The 21,089-nt window shown below is 36.6% G+C and overlaps 1 protein-coding gene across 20 annotated transcripts in view; it reads left to right on the plus strand.

The window, feature by feature from the left end:
- The window catches only part of DCAF6 (DDB1 and CUL4 associated factor 6), a 139,462-nt gene that overhangs the window by 7,101 nt on the left and 111,272 nt on the right, over positions 1 to 21,089 (plus strand). For all 20 annotated transcript variants that reach the window (XM_063625099.1, XM_063625087.1, XM_063625097.1 and 17 more), the window contains exon 2: positions 8,449 to 8,510. Coding sequence is in view for 12 of the 20 variants with exons in the window: in XM_063625087.1 (XP_063481157.1) it covers positions 8,449 to 8,510 (62 nt within the window). In the remaining 8 variants the exon portion in view is untranslated. The remainder of the gene's footprint in view (positions 1 to 8,448; positions 8,511 to 21,089) is intronic.

Here is a 21,089-nt window from a genome sequence, read left to right on the forward strand (position 1 = left end):
ACTGACATGTTTACAATAGTGAATCTTCTCATCTATGATTCTGGTTTGTCTCCGTGTATTCAGCATTCTTTGATTCAGCAGTGATTTATATTTTTTGGTGTTAGGTTTATCCTTAAATATTTCATATTTTTAATGCTATTTTAGATGATATTTTTATTTATTTTTACTTTTTATTTGTACAAATTTATGGGTACATATGTAATTTTGTTACATGCATAGATTATGCTGCAGTCAAGTGAGGGCTTTTAGGGTATCCATCACCTGAATAATGTTCTTTTTACCCATTAACTAATTTCTCATCATCCTCCCACCTCCTCATTCTTCCACTCCATTATGTATCATTCCACTCTCTGCATCGGTGTGAACACATTTGTTTAGAACACACTTATGAGTCAGAACGTCATACTTGTCTGGGTGTGCCTGCTTTGTTTAACCTAAGATAATGACCTCTAGTTCCATCCACGTTGCTGTATATGACATGATTTCATTCATTTTTTTTTTTTTTGAGATGGAGTCTCACTCTGTCGCCCAGGCTGTAGTGCAGTGGTGAGATCTCAGCTCACTGCAAGCTCCGCCTCTGAGGTTCACGTCATTCTCCTGCCTCAGCCTCCTGAGTAGTTGGGACTACAGGCACCCGCCACCATGCCCGACTAATTTTTTTTTGTATTTTCAGTAGAGACAGGGTTTCACAGTGTTAGCCAGGATGGCCTCGATCCCCCGACCTCGTGATCTGGCCTCCTCGGCCTCCCAAAGTGCTGGGATCACAGGGGTGAGCCACCGCGCCCGGCCTTATTTCATTCTTTCTTATGGCTGAATAGTATTCCATTGTGTATATATACCACATTTTCTTTACCTGTTCATCCATTGATGGACAGTTAGGTTGATTCCATATCTTTGCTGTTGTGAATAGTGCTGCGGTAAACATACTGGTGCACATATCTTTTAGATATATTAATTTCTTTTCTTTTTTGTAAAAATCTAGTAGTAGGATTGCTGGATGGAAAGATAGTTCTATTTTTAATTCTTGGAGAAATCTCCATACTGTTTTCCGTAGAGGCTGTACTAATTTACATTCTCACCAATGGTGTATAAGAGTTCCCTTTTTTTCACATAATAACCAACATTGTCTGTCTTTTTAATAAAAGACATTCTGACTAGGATAAGGTGATATCTCATTGTGAATTTGATTTGCGTTTCTCTTATGATTGGTAATGTTGAGCATTTTTTCATATACCTGTTGGGTGTATGCTTTTGAAAAATGTCTATTCATGTCTTTTGCCTACTTTTTAATAGGATTGTTAGATTTTTTTGGTTGTTGAATTGTTTGAGTTCCTTGTATAGTCTGGATATTAGTCTGCTGTTGGATGAATAATTTGCAAATATTTTCTGTCATTCAACAGGGTTGGTTGTCTCTTCATTCTGTTATTTCTTTTGCCATGCAGAAGCTTTTTAGTTTAATTGTGTCCCATTTGTCTGTTTTCTAGTATCTTTATAGTTTTGGGTCTTACACTTAAGTCTTTAATCCACCTTGAGTTGATTTTTGTATGCTAGTGAGAGTTAGGAGTTAATCGCATTCTTCTGCATATGGATATCTAATTTTCTCAGCACCACTGATTGAAGAGGGTTTTCTTTCCACAATGTATGTTCTTGTCGGCTTTGTCAAACATCAGTTGGCTGCACGTATGTGGCATTGTTTCTGGGTTCTCTATTCTGTTCCAGTGACCTGTGTGTCTTATTTTTATACCAGTAACCTGCTGTTCTGGTTAGTATAGTCTTGTAATATAATTTGAAGTTAGATAATGTGATGCCTCCAGCTTTATTCTTTTTGCTCAGCATTGCTTTGGCTATTGGGGCTTCTTTTTGGTTCCATATGAATTTTAGGATTGTTTTTTCTAATTTTGCAAAAAATTAACTTGGTATTTTGATAGGGATTGTATGGAATCTGTAGGTTGCTTTGTACAGTATGGTCATTTTAATGATATTCTTCTGAATATCCAGTGATCATGGGATGTTTTTTCATTTGTGTCATGTATAATTTCTTTTAGCAGTGTTTTGTAGTTCTCCTTGTAGGGATTTTACCTCTAGTTAAATATATTCCTAGTGTGTGTGTGTGTGTGTGTGTGTGTTTATAATTTCTTTTTTTCTTTTTTGAGATGGAGTCTCACTCTGTCACCCAGGCTAGGGTGCAGTGGTGCAATCTCAGCTCACTACAACCTCCGGCTCCCAGGTTCAAGCGATTCTCCTGCCTGAGCCTCCAGAGTAGCTGGGACTACAGGTGCACACCACTATGCCCGGCTAATTTTTGTGTGTGTGTGTATTTTTAGTAGAGACAGGGTTTCACCATGTTGGCCAGGATGGTCTCGATCTCTTGACCTTGTGATCCACCCGCCTTGGCCTCCCCAAGTGCTGGGATTACAGGCGTGAGCCACCACACCCGGCCTTTTTTTTTTTTTGTTATTTGTAGCTATTGTAAATGGGATTGTGTTCTTGATTTGGTTTTCATCTTGAATCATTATTGGTGTGTAGAAACACTACTAATTTTTGTATGTTGGTTTTGTATCTTGCAAGTTTACTGAATTCATTTACCAAATCTAAGAGTTTTTGTTTTTGTTTTGAGACAGAGTTTCATTCTGTGGCCCAGGCTGGAGTGCAATGACACAATCTCGGCTCACTGCAAGCTCTGCCTCCCGGGTTCAAGTGATTCTCCTGCCTCAGCCTCCCGAGTAGCTGGGATTACAGGCATGGGCCACCACACCCGGCTAATTTTTGTAGTTTTAGTAGAGACAAGGTTTTACCATGTTGGCCAGCTGGTCTTGAACTACTGACCTCAGGCGATCTGCCCACCTCAGCCTCCCAAAGTGCTGGGATTACAAGCATGAGCTACCACGCCCGGCAAATCTAAAAGTTTTTGTGGGGAGTCTTTAGGTTTTTCTAGATATGAGATCATATCATCAGTAAACAGGGATAATTTGACTCCTTCCTTTATAATTTTGATGCCTTTTGTTTCATTCTCTTGCCTGATTGCTCTGGTTAGGACTTCCAATACTATATTGAAGAGTGGTGAAAGTAGGCATCCTTGTTTTTTTCCAGTTCTTAAAGGAATGCTTTCAACTTTTCCCTATTCAGTATGATGTTAGTTACAGGTTTATTATATATGGCCTTTATTATTTTGAGGTATGATCTTTCTATGCCTAATTTACTGAGGGTTTTTCTTATGAAGGGACGTTGAATTTTATTAAATGCTTTTTTTGCGTCTATTAAGATGATCATATGGTTTTTGTCCTTCATTCTGTTGATATGTGTCACATTTATTGATTTGCATATGTTGACCTATCCTTGCATTCCCAGTATAAAACCCACTTGATCATGGTGTATTATCTTTTTGATTTGGTGTTGGATTTGGTTTGCTAGTATTTTGTTGAGGATTTTTGCATTTGCGTTCATTAGTCTGTAGTTTTCTTTTTATTCTGTATCCTTTGTTTTGTGTCCTTCTTTGGTTTTGTTATCAGGGTGATAATGGCCTTATAGAATAAGTTAGGGAGAGGCCTGTCCTTGATTTTTTGGAATAGTTTCAGGAGTATTGATATTACTTCTTTTTTGTACATTTGGTAGAATTCGGCTGTGAAGCCATCTGGTACTGGGCTTTTCTTTGTTGGGAGATTGTAAAAATTACTGATTCATTCTTGCTGCTCATTATTGGTCTGTTCAGATTTTCTGTTTCTTTCTGGTTCAATCTTGGTAGGTTGTGTTTTTCTGGGAATGTATCTATTTCCTGTAGGTTTTCTAGTTTATGAGTATATAGTTCCTTATAGTCTGTGATGATCTTTGTACTTCTGTGGAATCAATTGTAATGTCTCCTTTTTCATTTCTGATTTTATTTGGCTCTTCTCCCTTCTTTTCTTGGTTAGTCTGGAAAGTGGTTTAGCAATTTTTTTTTTATCTCTTTGAGGAACCAGCTTTTCATTTCATTGACCTTTTGTGGTTTTTTTTTTTTAGTCCATATTTCATTTAGTTCTGCTCTGATCTTTATTTCTTTTCTTCTGCTAGTTTTGGGTTTGGTTTGTTCTTGCTTTTCTAGTTCCTCGAGGTGCGTTTTTAGATTATTAATTTGTAATCTTTCTACTTTTTGATGTAGGAATTTATTGCTATGTTCTTCTTAGCACTGCTTTTGCTGTATCCCACAGGTTTTGGTATGTTGTGTTTCCATTTTCATTTGTTTCAAAAACATTTTTTTAAATTTCTGTCTTAATTTCTTCATTGACCCTATTGTCATTCAGGAGCATGTTGTTTAATTTCTGTGTATTTGTAAGGTTTGTAAATTTTCTCTTGCTATTGATTTCTAGTTTTATTCTGCTGTTGTCTGAGAAGGCACTTGATGTGATTTCAGTTTTAAAAAATTTGTTGAGACTTTGTTTTGTGGCTTAACATATGGTCTGTCTTGGAGAATGTTCCATATGCTGATGAAAATATTGTATATTCTGCAGTTGTAGGATAGAATGTTTTGTAAATGTCTGTTAAGTCCATTTGGTCTAAAGTCCAGTTTAAGTCCAGTGTTTCTTTGCTGATTCTTTGTCTAGATGATCTGTCTAATGCTGTAAGTGGGGTGTTGAAGTTTCAAACAATTGTGTTGCAGTGTATCTCTTTCTTTAGGTCTAGTAATATTTGTTTTATGACTCTCAGTACTCCAGTGTTGGGTGCAAATATGTATTTAGAATTGTTATATATTCTTGCTGAATTGTTCTCTTTAATATTATATAATGACTTCCTTAGTCCTTTTTTTTTTTTTTTTAACTTTTTAGATGGTTTTTTCTCTTGCTATTTTTAGGATTCACTCTTTCACTTTGACTTCAGACAGTCTGATTATAATGTTGCCATGGTGGAGACCTTTTTACACTGTATTTGTCTGGTGATTGCTAAGCCTCTCATATCTAGATCTCTAAATCTCTTAACTAGCAGTCACCTGTCCTGTGCTGTGCCAAGGATGAAATAATTCTGTGTTTTGTCTCTCCTTGGTAGAGTTTATCACTCCCAAGTAAGAACTAAGGCTCTGAGAAAATAAGTTTTGCCCAGCCTAAGTGTAGTATGTTCAAGTCAGATATTTAAACCTAATTCTAACATTTCTTGCCCCAACCATCTCTATAAGTAATAATTCTCAACTATTCTAGTAAAGGAGATAGGTATGTGAATAAATAAATTACAAAGTTGTAATTTATTTAATGGTTTAATGATTACACAACCATTAAAAATGAGCAATAGCTGTATATGTGTTGTCATTGAAATACATTCACCATGTGTTATTTTATTTTATTTTTTTGAGATGGAGTCTCACTCTGTTGCCCAGGCTGGAGTACAGTGGCACGATCTCAGCTCACTGCAGCCTCCGCCTCCAAGGTTCAAGCAATTCTCCTACCTCAGCCTCCCGAGTATCTGGGACTACAGGTGCCTGTTACCACACCTGGCTAATTTTTGTATTTTTAGTAGAGATGGGGTTTTGACATGTTGATCAGGCTGGTCCTGAACTCCTGACTTCAGGTGATCCACCCACCTCGGCCTCCCAAAGTACTGGGATTACAGGTGTGAGCCACCCCGCCCAGCAATCACCATGTGTTATTGAGTGGTAATACAGATTCCAGAACAGAATGAATATCATGATCCCAGTCATTTATTCACTGATTCAGCAAATGTATATTGATTGCATACTTTGTGGCAGGCACTGTATTAGGTGTTTGGAATACATGGGTGAATAAAGCAGTGTTCTTACTGAGTTTATAACCTATTAATATAAAAGAATGCCAGAGTAGAGTCAGAATTATAAGAGGCAGCTTGAGGTACAGAAAGACTTGAGTTGGAAGCCACAATGGTAAGTTCATCCATAACAAGTGTGTAATTCTTGGGAGAAGATTCTTCATAGCTCTTTGGATTTCTGAACATCTTGGGAGCAGAGGCACTAGTCGTTTTGTTCTGGACTATCTTCTCAGTGAGGTTTATATAGTGAATAGCCTTGGAATATATAACAATTCTAAATATATATTTGCACCCAACACTGGAGTACTGAGAGCCTCTTGAGCCAAGGACAAATTTGTTGTTCAGTTTAATGTCTCCTTAGGGATAAAGGTCAGGCAGGTTTGCTTGATAAAAGATTTGGGTTCCCCAAGTTCAAGATTCCTCAGCTGTGATTAAAACCCATTACATGCACAGCATCTATCCAGGCATCTTCAAGTTGCCCTATGAGACTTGGAGGACAAGAACCACCAATGTGAACCTGAAGCTCATACTGCTTGCCATACATGAGCAGTAAATTTTTTTGCCTCTGACTTAGGAGTTTGGTGTCTTTTGCTAGCATCCAAAAAAGGTAGCAGTCCAATTGGTTACCTTGCAAATAGGCCAGACCCTGCACAGCTTTTAATAGCATTCAGATGTGAGTTTATTATTTTAATTTGAGGAGGCTCAGTTTTATTAAGGTAGCATCCTTATTTTATGGTGGCTTTTAGCTTCTATTTCTTGGTATTACATTTAATTAGTAAAAGAGTAGTGGATGTTTTTGCTAGTTTGCTCTAGAAGCATACTTTATGAGATATCTGGACGATGCAATAAATTTTATCTCCAAAGTCATATATAAAAATGTCATTCAAAAGCTATCTAACCACAATGTATTATGCCTCTATACATGTTCTAATGTGCAAACGTCATATATAAGAGTTCTTGCTAAAACAGCTTACTTTATCTTCTATTCTTAGGTTCTGCCACCATTTTCTCCAGACTGAAATGGCTAGAGCCATGTTTTCAAACGCAGGTTTTAAAATTTTGACAATAAAGTTTCCAATACTTTAATATTTTAATGAGTTTTAATTGATGTCATATTGTTAATTTGAATACTTTATTTCTTAACTTCTATAACTCAAGGAGATTACCAATCCTTTGGCCAAAAGGAAATGAGTTTTTAAAAATTTATCTTTTTTACTGAAGTTAGAATCTTTTTACAAGCGAAAATCAGATTTGAAAAGGTAATTATCTAAAGTACAACCTACTTCATGAAAACACGTTACTGAATTTCTCCAGGTTGTTTTATTTCAGTAAGTTTAGAAATCATAGAGCATCTCCCTCCCCAAAATAAAAGCCCCCATAATTATCCATAATTTTTTTTTAACTTATATATTCATCCCTTACTTAGCCATCTTACCGGTTAAATAACATGGATAAAGAAGTAAAACCAATGGGCTTCAAGAGGCTCTTGATTTTGACATGGAATGGCAAGAAAGTGCAATAGAGAAATCTGCCCTTTGTGACAGTATACAGAAAGTATAGGCAGATACAATTTTATGAGAGATCTCATCAGCCTGATTACTTAATTATTGTTCTTTGTTGTAAATTCAGCCTTCTTTCGTTACAGCTTCTGAATAAACATGCTTTTTGATCTGTGTTTGGTAAAGATGATTCATTCCTTAAAGGGACAGATTTCTCTTTTTCAAAGAAGGAACTTACTCTGTTTTTGCATTATTTAAACTATTCTGCTATTGATGGACATTTATGCTGATTTTTACTGCCAGATTTCATCATTGTAATGTTAACTTTAACATTTCTGAAATTGAGAAATGTTTAAAAATAGTTGGTACTTACTATTGCTGTTTGCCATCCTATTTAAAATTAAAAACCTTACTCCCTACCTCCAGTCATCCTTTATCTCTTTTTCCTGCTTTATTTTTCTGCATAGCACTATACTAACTTATAGCACTTATCCCGATTATTTATTGTTTTTCTCCTCTCATAAGCAGGCAGAAATCTTTTTGTTTTATTTTACCACTGTAAAATATACTTTACCTGACTCAGAGTGAGTACTCAATAAATATTTGTTGAATGAATGAATGAAGAAATGTACGAGAGTTTATTGTGGTCCAGATACTGTGCTAAGCCCTTTCTGTCCTTAAAATAACTACAGGCTGGGCGTGGTGGCTCACACTTGTAATCCTAGCACTTTGGGAGACCAATGCGCGGGTGGATCAGTTGAGGTCAGGAGTTTGAGACCAGCCTGGCCAACATGATGAAATCCTGTCTCTACTAAAAATACAAAAGTTAGCTGGGCGTGATGCTGTGTGCCTGTGATCCTAGCCACTCGGGAGGCTGAGGAAGGAGAATTGCTTGAACTTGGGAGGCAGAGGTTGCAGTGAGCTGAGATCGCGCCACTAGACTCCAGCCTGGGTGACAGAGCGAGACTGTGTCTCAAAAAACAAACAAACAAACAAAAAGCTGCATGAGGTAGAGGTACTCTAATGAGGAAACTAAGTCTTAGGAGGAGGTTAAATTGCCCAGTATCACTCAGTTTATAAATGGTGGAACTGAAATTAGAGCATGAATTTACTTTTCATGCCAGATCCTAGGCTCCTGATTTCAGTGTTATATTTTTCTCAGCATTTGTGTGATTTATTTAATTTGTTCTTTCTTTTTAAACAGGAAGAAGAGAATTTATCCAAAGATTAAAACTTGAAGCAACCCTTAATGTGCATGATGGTTGTGTAAGTAATAGTTAATTCTCAACTCTGAAGGGCTTTGATACTGTTTAAGTGTTCGATGAAATGTCCCAATCCTCCCAGAAAGGATTGTGACTATAATAAAATGGGAGAATAAAGTTTTACATTAAAAGATAAAATTATATTTTGAATTTAGAAGAGTGTATGCAAGATTTTTTAAAGTACAGATGAGTTTTCTAATATTATTGAAAGGCTTCCATCTCATTCACTGTACTGAAACTGCTTTTGTGACTTCATGTCTCCAAATGTAGTGTTCACTTCATAGAAACTTTAGACATATCACTCAAACATATCCTCTTTTTTTCATACTTTTTGTTTGTTTGTTTGTTTTTGTTTTTGGTTTTTTTTTTGAGACAGAGTCTCACTCTGTCGCCCAGGCTGGAGTGCAGTGGCGCGATCTCGGCTCACTGCAAGCTCAGCCTGACTGCAAGCTCTGCCTCCCGGGTTCACGCCATTCTCCTGCCTCAGCCTCCTGAGTAGCTGGGACTACAGGCGCCCGCCACCACGCCCGGCTAATTTTTTTGTATTTTTTAGTAGAGACAGGGTTTCACTGTGTTAGCCAGGATGGTGTCGATCTCCTGACCTCGTGATCCTCCCGCCTCGGCCTCCCAAAATGCTGGGATTACAGGTGTGAGCCACCGTGCCCGTCCCATATCCTTTTTTTTTGAAATACTTTTTCTCTTGGCTTTTGCTAACACCATACTCTCTTGGTTTTCTTCCTATTTCAATCCATTGACTTGCTACATCTTCTCTGTCTTAGCTGACTCCCCCACAGTATGTTCCTTCACATGTTGGTTGCACGAAGACTCTGTCCTGGTACCTCCCACGCTCTTTTCCCTCCAGCTCAAAATGACCTTATCAAGTCCCATGGCTAAAAAAAAAAAAAAAAGAAAACATGACTTCTGCCTCTTCCCAGAGTTTATATATCCAACTTTCTACTTAACATGTCCAGTTGCATGTCTAATAGGCATCCCAAATTTAGCAGATCCAAAACAGAGCTCTTTTCAATTTTTATTATAAAAATTTCAAATGTACTTTTCATGTACTTGTCACCTAGACTTAGTAATTATCAAGATTTTGCCATATTTTCTTTTCTATTTTATTTTCTTCCCCCATCTACCTTGCTGAGGATCCGCCTTGCTGAAGATATCATTATTTTACCCTTATATGTAAGCCTAAAAAGCGATTGACATTTTCTTATATAACCAAAATGCCATTAGGTAATTTAATAATATTGACTATTTTCTCGGTATTGTCTAATATATAGTGCATATTTTCCTTGGTTTAAAATGTCTTTTTATTGTTACTTGTTCAAAAGATGATCCAAGGACACCTCTACCTTGTATATTTTATGCCTTATACCTAGAATTCTCTTCTTCCACTTATCTGTGAAGCTTACCTTCTCATTTTATTTAGCTGTCTTTTCAAATGTTGCCTACCAAAGCAGCATTCCCTGAACACCCTAATTAAATAGCATGCCACGCCTGGTCAGTATCTTTCTCCTTATATTATTATTATTTTTGATAGTGCTGACTATCTGGCATTATAATTAACAAACCAATTTATTTGTTTATAGTCTACACTTTTGCCTCTCTGCCCTGGCATGTTGGACCAAGAAAATACCTTCACAAATTTGTTTTTTAAATTTAGTATCAACAGGAATGCCTGAAACATATGTGGGACTTTATGAATTATTCATTGATGAGACAAAGAGTATATTATGTGTTAGATTAATTATTATTATTATTTTTGATATGGGGTCTTGCTCTGTCACCAAGGCTGGAGTGCAGTGGCGCAATCTTGGCTTACTGCAACCTCCATCTCCCGGGTTCAAGCAATTCTCCTGCCGCAGCCTCCCGAGTAGCTGGGATTACAGGCACCCACCACCATACCTGGCTAATTTTTGTGTCTTTAGTAGAGACTGAGTTTCACCATGTTGGCCAGGCTGGTCTTGAACTCCTGGCCTCAGGTGATCTGCCCGCCTTGGCCTCCAAAAGTGCTGGGATTGCAGGTGTGAGCCACTGTTCCTGGCCCAACATTTTTTGCAAGTTTAAACATACCTTTGTTCTCTGCTTTTGTACTTGATTGGTGATCTGAGTGGATACAGGATTCTAGGTTGGACATTATTTTCACTCTGTAGTTTTTTGTTTGTTTGTTTTGAGACTGAGTCTCACTGTGTCTTCCAGGCTGGAGTGGAGTGGCACAATCTCGGCTCACTGCAACCTCCACCTCCTGGGTTCAAGTGATTCTTGTGCCTCAGCCTCCTGAGAAGCTGAGATTACAGTCTGCGCCACCATGCCTTTATAATTTTTGAAGTTTTAGTAGAGACAGGGTTTCACCATGTTGACTAGGCTGGCCTCGAACTCCTGACCTCAGGTGATCCTCCCAAAGTGCTGGGATTACAGGTGTGAGCCACCGCACCCCACCCACTCTGTAGTTTTCAAGGTCTTATACAAATGTTTTCTAGTATTCATTTCAGCTGGTAAGACTGTTGCCAGCCTAATTACTTTTTGTTATTATATAATAACTTTACTTTTGTGAATTACCCCGTAGATTTGTGCTTAAATTTTTATATTTTTAAGAGCTTTATTGAGATATGATCAGCTGTACATACTTTAAATATAAGTGTACTATTTGATATGTTTAACACATGTAAACATACACAAAGTCATCACCACATTCAAGATAATAAAATATCAATCATCCACTAAAAGTTTGCCCATGTGCCCTCTCATTCCTTACGCATCACCCTCAACCCCAGTCAACCAGTAATCTCTATTCTGTCACTATAAATCAGTTTGCATTTTCTAGAATTTTAAATAAATGGAATCATTGACTATGTATCCTTTTTTCATTTGGCTTTTTTTACTTTAAATTTTACTTAGAATAATTATTTTGGGATTCATGTTGTTGAGTGTATCAATAATTTATTACTTTTTATTGCTGAGGAGCATTTATTGTATGGATAAGTCATAATGTTTATATCTGTTCACCTGTCAGTGGACATTGGGTTGTATCCAGTTGAGAACTATTACAAATAAAGTTGCCATGAATATTCATGTAGAGTCTTTGTATGGACATATGCTTTTATTCTTTTTTGATAAATACCTTTGAGTGGAACGAATGGGTCATATGGTAGGTACCTGCTTAACTTGTTAAGAAACCAATTGTTTTCCAGTGCCATTGTACCGTTTAACATTCCCACTGTTAGTATGTAGAGATTCCAGTTGGTCCATGTCCTCAGCAGCATTTGGTGTGGTCTTTTTTTTTTTTTTTTTTTAGACATTCTAACAGGCATCTAGTAGTATCACGTTGTGGTTACATTTCCTGCCCCATTAATTTTTACATATTCGTCTGTAGTCTGGAAACTTCCTGAACTCTCATATTCATTCAAGTAGCTTTTTTTTCCTCAAGATTTTATAGGATATTCTATGTAAATAATCAGGTCATCTGAGAATTAAGATAGTTTTACTTCTTTTCTAGTCTGGATTCCTTTTATTTCGTTTTCTTGAGTTATTTCACTGGTTAGTATTCTACTATACGATTGAATAGAAGGGGTGGAATCAGACATCCTTGTCTTGTTCTGATCTTAGAAGGAAAACAGGGTCTCCCTCTTTTGCCCAGATTGGAGTGCAGTGGCACAATCATAGCTCACTATAGCCTCGACCTCCTGGGCTCACGCTATCTTCCCACCTCAGCCTCCTGAATTAGCTGGGACCATAGGTGCGTGCCACCACCCCAGCAAATGTGTTTGTTTTTTGTATAGGTAGGGTCTCATTATGTTGCCCATCTGGTCTTGAACTCCTGGGCTCAAGTGATACCTCCCACCTCAACCTCCCAAAGCAAAGTGCTGGGATTACAGGTATGAGCCGCTGTGCTTAGCGTAAGAACATTGTCTCTTTCTATTTAGTATGATATCATCAGTTTTTTCACGGATGCTTGTTGTCAGGTTGAGGTTGTTCTCCTCTATTACTAACTTGCTAAGAGCTATCATCATGAATCATTGCTGGATTTTGCCAAGTGTCTTTTTTTTTTCTGGGAAATGTCTAACTATAATTCCATTTATTTAGTAAAAATAAACTATTCAGGGTATCTGTGTCTTGAGTGAACCTTGTTTAGTATGTGTGCTTCACTGAATTTATTTTATGTAAATTGTTGAATTTATTGACATAAAAATGTTCATAATATTCCCTTATGTTTTTAAGTATCTGTAGAATCTGTAGTGTATGTTACTGTGTTTCTCATTACTGATATTGGTAATATTTTCTCCATGTTTTTTTCCTGATTAGTTTGGCTAGAGGCTTGTTAATTTTGTCTTCTCAAAGAACCAACCTCTGGTCTCATTAATTGTCTCCGTTGTTTTTCTGTTTTCTATTTCATTGATTTCTGCTAATATATTTATTATTTGAGTCTTCTGCAGACTTTGGGTTTCATTTCCTCTTTGTTTTGTAATTTTTTGAGTGGAAGCTGAGGTCATTGATATGAGACTGTTTTCTTTTCTAAAATAGAGGTTTTCTTGGTGCTGTAAATTTTCCTCTAAATATTGTTTTAGCTGTAATCCATAAATTGAGATACGTTGCATTTTTATTTTCATTGAGTTCAAAATACTTCTTAATTTATTTTGTGATTTATTCTTTGACCATCTGTTATTTCTATGGCCATCTGTTATTTCTTAGTTTTCCAACGTGTCTTCATGTTAATGATTTCTGATTTAATTCCATTTTGGTCAGAGAACATACTTTCAATGACTTGTAGTCTTTTATTTAAATATATTAAGATTTGTTTTGTGGCCCAGAATGTCGTCTCTATTGGTAAATGTTTCTTGTACACTTAAAAAATGTATATCTTGCTGTTTTTTAGTTGTTACAAGCATGATGATAAATCTGGTCCATGTGCTGACATCTTGACTAAAAGTGGACATTTTTTTTTAATTTAGATATGCTCACATACTATAAAATTGACCCATCTTAAGTGTTCAATTTGGTGGTTTTTAGTGTATTTGTAAAGTTGTGGAGCCATCACCACTATTTAATTCCTCTAATTTTATCATCTGAAAAAGAGTACCAATTATCAGTCACCATTTCCACTCCATTTAGCAGTTAGCAATCACTAATACTTTCTGTCTCTACCAATGTGCGTATTCTGACATTTCATATAAATGGAATCATACAATATTGGCTGTTAATGTAAGGGTTCTTTCACTTAGTGTAATGTTTTCAAGGTTAATCTATGTTGTAGTATGTGTCAGTATTTCATTCCTTTTTATGATTGAATAAATATTTCATTGTACAGATATACTACATTTAATCCGTTCATCAGTTGTTGGATATTTGGGTTGTTTGCATTTTTTGGCAATTATGAATAATGCTGCTGTGAATATTTGTGTACAAATTTTTGTGTGTTGTAAATTTTCAATTATCTTGGCTGTATACCTAGTTGCAGAATTGCTAGGTCATGTGGTAAACCAATATCTCACGTTTTGAGGAGGTATCAAAACTGTTTTCCAAAGAGCCGTACCATTTTACATTTCTGACAGCAACATATAGGGTTCCAGTTTCTTGACATCCTTGCCAACTCTTATTTTCTGTTTCTTTAAAAAATTATTATAATCATCCTAGTGCATGTGAAGTGGTAATTTGTTGTGATTTTGGTTTTTATTTCCCTGATGACTAATGATGTTGAGCATCTTTTTATGTGCATATGAAGGTATGAGTCATTTCCATACCTTCTTTGGAGAAATGTCTATTTAAATCCTTTACCTATTTTTAATGGATTGTTTGTCTTTTTGTTGTTGAGTTTTGTTTGTATATTCTGGGGCTCTTATCAGATATATGATTTGCAAATATTTCCCTTTGTTCTATGGGTTGTCTTTTCACCTTCTTCATAGTGTCCTTTAATGTACAAAAGTTTTTGTGAAGTCTGATTTTCTTTTTGCTGTTTGCTTGGGCTGTTGGTGCTGTATTTAAGAAACTTGTTTAATCACTGGTCGTGAAGATTTATACCTGTTTTCTTCTAAGAGTTGTATAGTTTTAGCTCTTTTGTTTAGATCTTTGATCTATTTTCAGTTAATTTTTATATGGTATAAAGTAGGGGTCCAAGGGTTTTTTTTTTTTTTTTGATGGCGATTGTCTAGTTGTCTCAGTACCATTTGGTGAAAATACTTTTCTTTCATTGAATGGTCTTGGATCTCTTGTCAAAAATCACTTGACCATAAATAGAAGAGTTTATTTCCGAACTCTTAATTCTATTACATTGATCTGTATGTCTTTGTTTTTGCCAGTACCACACAGTCTTGGTTACTGTAGTTTTGTAATAAGTTTTTCTAGTTTTATTTTAGGTGATTTGGTTTTATGCCTGTGAACACTAAATAAATTCAAATAAGTAAATTTACACAGTGAAACTTAGTGGCTCAGCCATTTCATTGTAAAATATCAGAACATTGTGTTTACTAAATGACAGTCAATACTTAATGCTTTATTTTTAATTTTTTAGAGCAGTTTTAGGTTCATAGCAAAATTGAGAGGAAGGTATGGGAATTTCTCATATATCCCTTGCCCACGTACTTGCATAGCATTTTCCATTATCAACATCTTCCACCAGAGTGGTACATTTGCTATGAGCCTATATTAATACATCATAATCCACCCAAAGTCCATAGTTTACAATAGGGCTCACTCTTGGTTTCAGGCATTTTATGAGTTTGGACAAATGTATAATGATATATATCCACCATTATAGTATCATGTGGAGTTGTTTCACTGCCTTAAAAATCTTCTGTGCTCTGCCTATTTATCACCCACCTTCCAAACTCCTGATGACCACTGATCTTTTTATAGTCTCCATAGTTAAGCCTTTTCCAGAATGTCATATAATTGGAATCACATAGTATGTAGCCTTTTCAGGTTGGTTTTCTTTCACTTAGTAATATACATTTAAGTTTCCTCTATCTTTTCATGGCTTCTAGCTCATTTCTTTTTAGAGCTGAATAATACTTCATTCTGTAGATGTACCACAGTTTGTCCGTTCACCTGCTGAAGGACATCTTGGGTGCTTCCAAAAATTGGCAGTTAAGAGTAAAGTTGCTGTAAACGTTTGTGGGCAGGTGTTTGTGTGGACATACGTTTACATTCGTGTGCAGGTGTATGTGTGGACATACGTTTTCAGCTCCTTTGGATAAATACCAAGGAGCATGCTGTATTGTGTATGTTTAGTTTTTATAAGAAATCACCATTTGTCCTTCAAAGTGACTGTACAATTTTGCATTCCCACCAGCAGTTAATAAAAGTTCCTGATGCTCCACATCCTTGCCAGTATTTGATGATGTCAGTGTTCTCTATTTTGGCCATTCTAATAGGTATGTAGTGCATTTCCCTGATAACATAGGATGTGGATTATCTTTTCATATGCTTGTTTGCAATCTGTGTATCTTTGCTGAGGTGCCTGTTATGGCCTTTGGCTCATTTGTTAATCAGATTCTTATTGTAGTGTTTGAAGAGTTCTTTATGTATTTTAGATAACAGCACTTTATCAGATGTGTCTTTCGAAAGTATTTTCCCTGTCTTGTCTTCTCATTTTCTTGACATTGTCTTTCGCAGGGTGGAAGTTTTTAATTTTAATGAAGTCAGGCTTATCAATGATTTCTTTTATGGATCTTGCATTGGTGTTGGACTTAATAAATTATCGCCATACCCAAGGTCATCTGAGTTTTTTTCCTATGTTATCTCCTCAGAGGTTTATAGTTTTGTGTTTATATTTAGGTCTGTGATCTATTTTAATTAATTTTTGTGAAGGGTGTAAGTTATGTGTTTAGATTTTATTTTTATTTTTATTTTTTGCATGTGAATATCCAGTTGTAGCAGCACCATTTGTTGAAAAGACTAGCTGCATTGTATTGACTTTACTCCTTTGTTAAAGGTCCGATGATCGTGTTTATGTGGATCTGTTTCTGGGCTCTGAATTCTGTTTAGTTATCTGTTTGTCTGTTCTTTTGCCAATACCACACTGTCTTATTTGGTGTAGCCTTACAGTAAATTTTTTTTTATTACTTGTTTATTTATTTATTTATTTGAGATGGAGTCTCGGCCTCTTGCCCAGGCTGGAGTGCAATGGCGCGATCTCCGCTCACTGCAGCCTCCACCTCCTGGGTTCAAGTGATTCTCCTGCCTCAGCCTCCAGAGTAGCTGGGATTACAGGCACGCGCCACCATGCCCAGTTAATTTTTTTGTATCTTTAGTAGAGATGGGGTTTCACCATGTTGGCCAGGCTAGTCTCGAACTCCTGACCTCGTGATCTGCCTGCCTTGGCCTCCCAAAGTGCTGGGATTACAGGTGCCTTATAGTAAGTCTTGAAGTTGGGTAGTGTCAGCTATCTTGGGATTTTCCACTTATCTTTCTGTTACTGATTTTAGTTTAATTCCATTGTGGTCTAAGAGTAGACACTGTACGATTTTTATTCTTTTAAATTTGTTAAAGTGTATTTTAAGGCCTCAAATATGGTCTGTCTTGGTAAATGTTCCATGTGAGCTTGAGAAGAACAACTTTGTTCTTCTCCCTTAATATGTGTTGGCTAGCCCGCGTCTTTGGCATCTCTTACAAATTTTAAAATCAGTTTGTCAATACCCACAAAGTAATTTGCTGAGATTTTCATAGGAATTGCATTGAATCCATAGAACAAGTTGGGAAGAGTTGACATCTTGAAAATATTGAATCTATTTATTAATATGGAATAGCTCTTCATTTATTTAATTCTTTGATTTCTTTTACCAGAGTTTTATAATTTTCCTCATAGAAATCTTATACATATTTTATTCAATGTATACCTAAGTGTTTCATGTTTTGGAGTGCTAATGTGATGGTATTGTGTTTTAAAATTCAAATTCCACTTGTTCATTTCTGGTATTTAGGAAAATAATTGACTTTTTAATATTAACCTTGTATCCTATTACTTTGCTACAATCACTTATTAGTTCCAGGAGGGTTTTTGTTTTGTTTTGTTTTGTTTTTTTGAAACGGAGTCTCGCTCTGTTGCCCAGGTTGGAGTGCAGTGGCGCAATGTCGGCTCAATGCAAGCTCCGCCTCCCGGGTTCACACCATTCTCCTGCCTCAGCCTCCCAAGTAGCTGGGACTACAGGTGCCCACCACCACACCTGGCTAATTTTTTGTATTTTTAGTAGAGATGGAGTTTCACCATGTTAGCCAGGATGGTCTTGATCTCCTGACCTCGTGATGTGCCCTCCTTTGCCTCCCAAAATGCTGGGATTACAGGCGTGAGCCACTGTGCCCGGACTCCAGAAGGGTTTTTAAAATTTTATTTTCCATATAGATGATCTTGTTATCTGCAAAGACAGTTTTATTTCTTCTTTTCCAATCTTCATACTTTTCCTTTGCTTTTCCTTCCTTTTCTTGTCTTATTGCATTAGCTAGGACTTAAAAGTATGGTGTTGAAATGAAGTGGTGAGAGAGGACATCCTTGCCTTGTTTTTGATATTAGCAGGGAATCTTCTACAGGTTGAGTGTCTTTAATTTGAAAATCTGAAAGTTGAAATGCTCCAAAATGTAAAACTTTTTGAGTGCCACATGATGCTCAAAGCATTTTGGATTTCAGAAATGCTGTAAAATTTCCTCTAAGAACTACTTTTTTGCATCTCACAGATTTTAATTAGCCTTGTTTTGATTTTTATTGAATTCAAAATCTTTTAAAATTTCTCTTGAGATTTCTTCTTTGACCCATGTGTTATTTTGAACTTGTGTGTATTTTGGGATTTTCCAGTTATCTTTCTGTTACTGATTTTAGTTTAATTCCATTGTGATCTAAGAGTAGACACTGTTTGATTTTTATTCTTTTAAATTTGATAAAGTGTGTTTTAAGGCCTCAAGTGTGGTCTGTCTTGGTAAATGTTTCACGTGAGCTTGAGAGGACTGTATATTGTGCTGTTGTGGAATGAAGTAGTCTATAAATGTCCGTTATATTCAGATAATTGATGGTTTTGAGTCTAACTGTGTGCTTACTGATTTTCTGCCTGCTAGGTCTGTCTGTTTCTGATAGAGGGAATTGAAGTCTCCAGGTATCATACTAGATTCATCTGTTTCTCTTTATAGTTCTATCAGTTTTTGTCTCACATATTTTGATGCTCTGTTGTTAAGCACATACATGTTAGGTATTGGGAAACTATGTTGTCTTGGGGAAACTGACCTCTTTATCGTTATGAAATACCCTTCTTTTTCCCTGATAATTTTTCTTACTTTGAACTCTGGTCTGTCTGAAATTAATGCAACTACTTCTGTTTTCTTTTGATTTTTATTAGTATGATATATTTTTCTCAATCCATTTACTTATAATCCATATGGATCTTTATATTTAAAATCGATTTGGATCTTGTTTTTTGATCCACTCCGACAGTCTCTGTCTTAATTTTTAGGCTGGGCACGGTGCTTACCCCTGTAATCCCAGCACTTTGGGAGGTCAAGGTGGGCGATCACCTGAGGTCAGGAGTTCAAGACCAGCCTGGCCAACATGGCAAAACTCTGTCTCTACTAAAAATACAAAAATTAGCTACTCATGGTGGCACATGCCTGTAATCCCAGCTACTTGGGAGGCTGAGGCAGGAGAATTGCTTGAACCCGGGAGGCAGAGGGTTGCAGTGAGCTGAGATAGCGCCACTGCACTCCAGCCTGGCGATGAAGCGAGACTCCATCTCAAAAAAAAAAAAAAAAAAAGTTGCCAGGCATGGTGGCTCACATCTGTAATCCTGGCACTTTGGGAGGCCGAGGTGGGTGGATCACCTGAGGTCTGGAGTTCGAGACCAGCCTGGGCAACATGGCGAAACCCTGGCTCTACTAAAAATACAAAAATTAGCCAAGCATGGTGGCGGGCGGGCATCTGTAATCCCAGCTACTCAGGAGGCTGAGGCAGGAGAATTGCTTGAACTCAGGAGGCGGAGGTTGTAGTGAGCTGAGATTGCGCTGCTTCACTCCAGCCTGGGCAAAAGAGCGAAACTCTGTCTCAAAAAAAACCCAGAATAATAATAATAATTTTTAATTTAGACTATTGTCATTCAGAGGGATTACTGGTATAGTTGGATTAGTATTTCCTATATTTGTTACTGTTTTCTGCTTTTTGTCTTTGTTCCTTGTTCCTATTTTTGTTTTCCATTCTTCTGCCTTTTGTGTTTTTTTTGTTTCTGGTTTTTTTTTTTTTTTTCCCCTTTTGAGATGGAGTCTCACTCTGCCACCCAGGCTGGAGTAGAGTGGTTCAATCTCAGCTCACTGCTACCTCCACCTCCCAGGTTCAAGTGATTCTCCTGCCTCAGCCTCCCGGGTAGCTGGGATTACAGGAGCCTGCCACCACACCTAGCTAATTTTTGTGTTTTAGTAAAGATGGGGTTTCACCATGTTGGCCAGGCTGGTCTCTAATTCCTGACCTCAAGTGATCCACCCACCTTGGCCTTCCAGAGTGCTGGGATTACAGGTGTGAGCCACCATGCCTGGCCCTTTTGTGGTTTTAATTGAGCATTTCATATAGTTTTTTTCCTCGCCTTCCTTAGTATTTATTAGTTACACTTATTTTTTAAACTTTGTAAGTAGTTGCCCTAAAGTTTTCAATATACATATACAACCAATCTAAGTCCACTTTATTTCAAATAACACTATAATGATTCACAGGGAGTGTGAGTACAAAATAATTTTAAATCTTCCATCTTATACCTTGTACTATTTCTATTATTCATTTCACTTATTTATAAGCACTCATAAGCATAGTTTTGTATATGTGCTAGATATAAGCATAGATGATCAAATACATTGTTGCTGTTATTTTGAACAATAAAATAATTTGTTAGCTCAATTAAGAATAAGTAAAATGAAAGTTTGTGTTTTATCTTCACTTATTCCTCCTTCAGTGCTCCTTCTTTCTTTATGTAGATATATGTCTCTGACCTATGTTTATTTTCCTTTTCTTTTCATAATTTCGTGCAAAGTAGGTCTGCTGGCAACAAATTCCCTCATGTTCGTTTATCTGAGAAAAGCTTTATTTCTCCTTTAGTTTTGAAGGATAATTTTGCAGGGTACAGTATTCTAGGTTGGTTTTGTTTTGTTTTGTTTCTGTTACTGCTTTAAATATTTCACTCTTCTTGCTTACATGATTTCTGAGGAGATGTTGGATGTAATTCTTATCTTTGCTCCTCTATAGATAATGTTTTTTCCTCCAGCTTCTTTCAGGATTTTTTGTTGTCTTTGATTTTCTTTAGTTTGAAAAATGCTTGCCTAGGTGTAGTTCTTTTTGTATTTATCCTGATTGTTGTTCTCTGAGCTTACTGGATCTGTGGTTTGGTTTCTGACATTCATTTGGAGGAAATTATCAGTCATTATTATTTCAGATATTCTGTTCTTTTCTCCTTCTTCTCTGGTATTCACATTATACATGAGTTATGCCTTTTGTAGTTGTCCCACATTCCTTGGACATTATGTTTTGTTTTGCTTTTTTTCAGTCTTTGTTCTTTTTGCTTTTCAGTTTTGTAGGTTTTTATTGATATATCCTCAGCGTCAGAGATTGTTTCCTCAACTGTGT

This window comes from Symphalangus syndactylus, chromosome 12 (genome assembly GCF_028878055.3).
Source record: "Symphalangus syndactylus isolate Jambi chromosome 12, NHGRI_mSymSyn1-v2.1_pri, whole genome shotgun sequence".
Classification (NCBI taxonomy): domain Eukaryota; kingdom Metazoa; phylum Chordata; class Mammalia; order Primates; family Hylobatidae; genus Symphalangus; species Symphalangus syndactylus.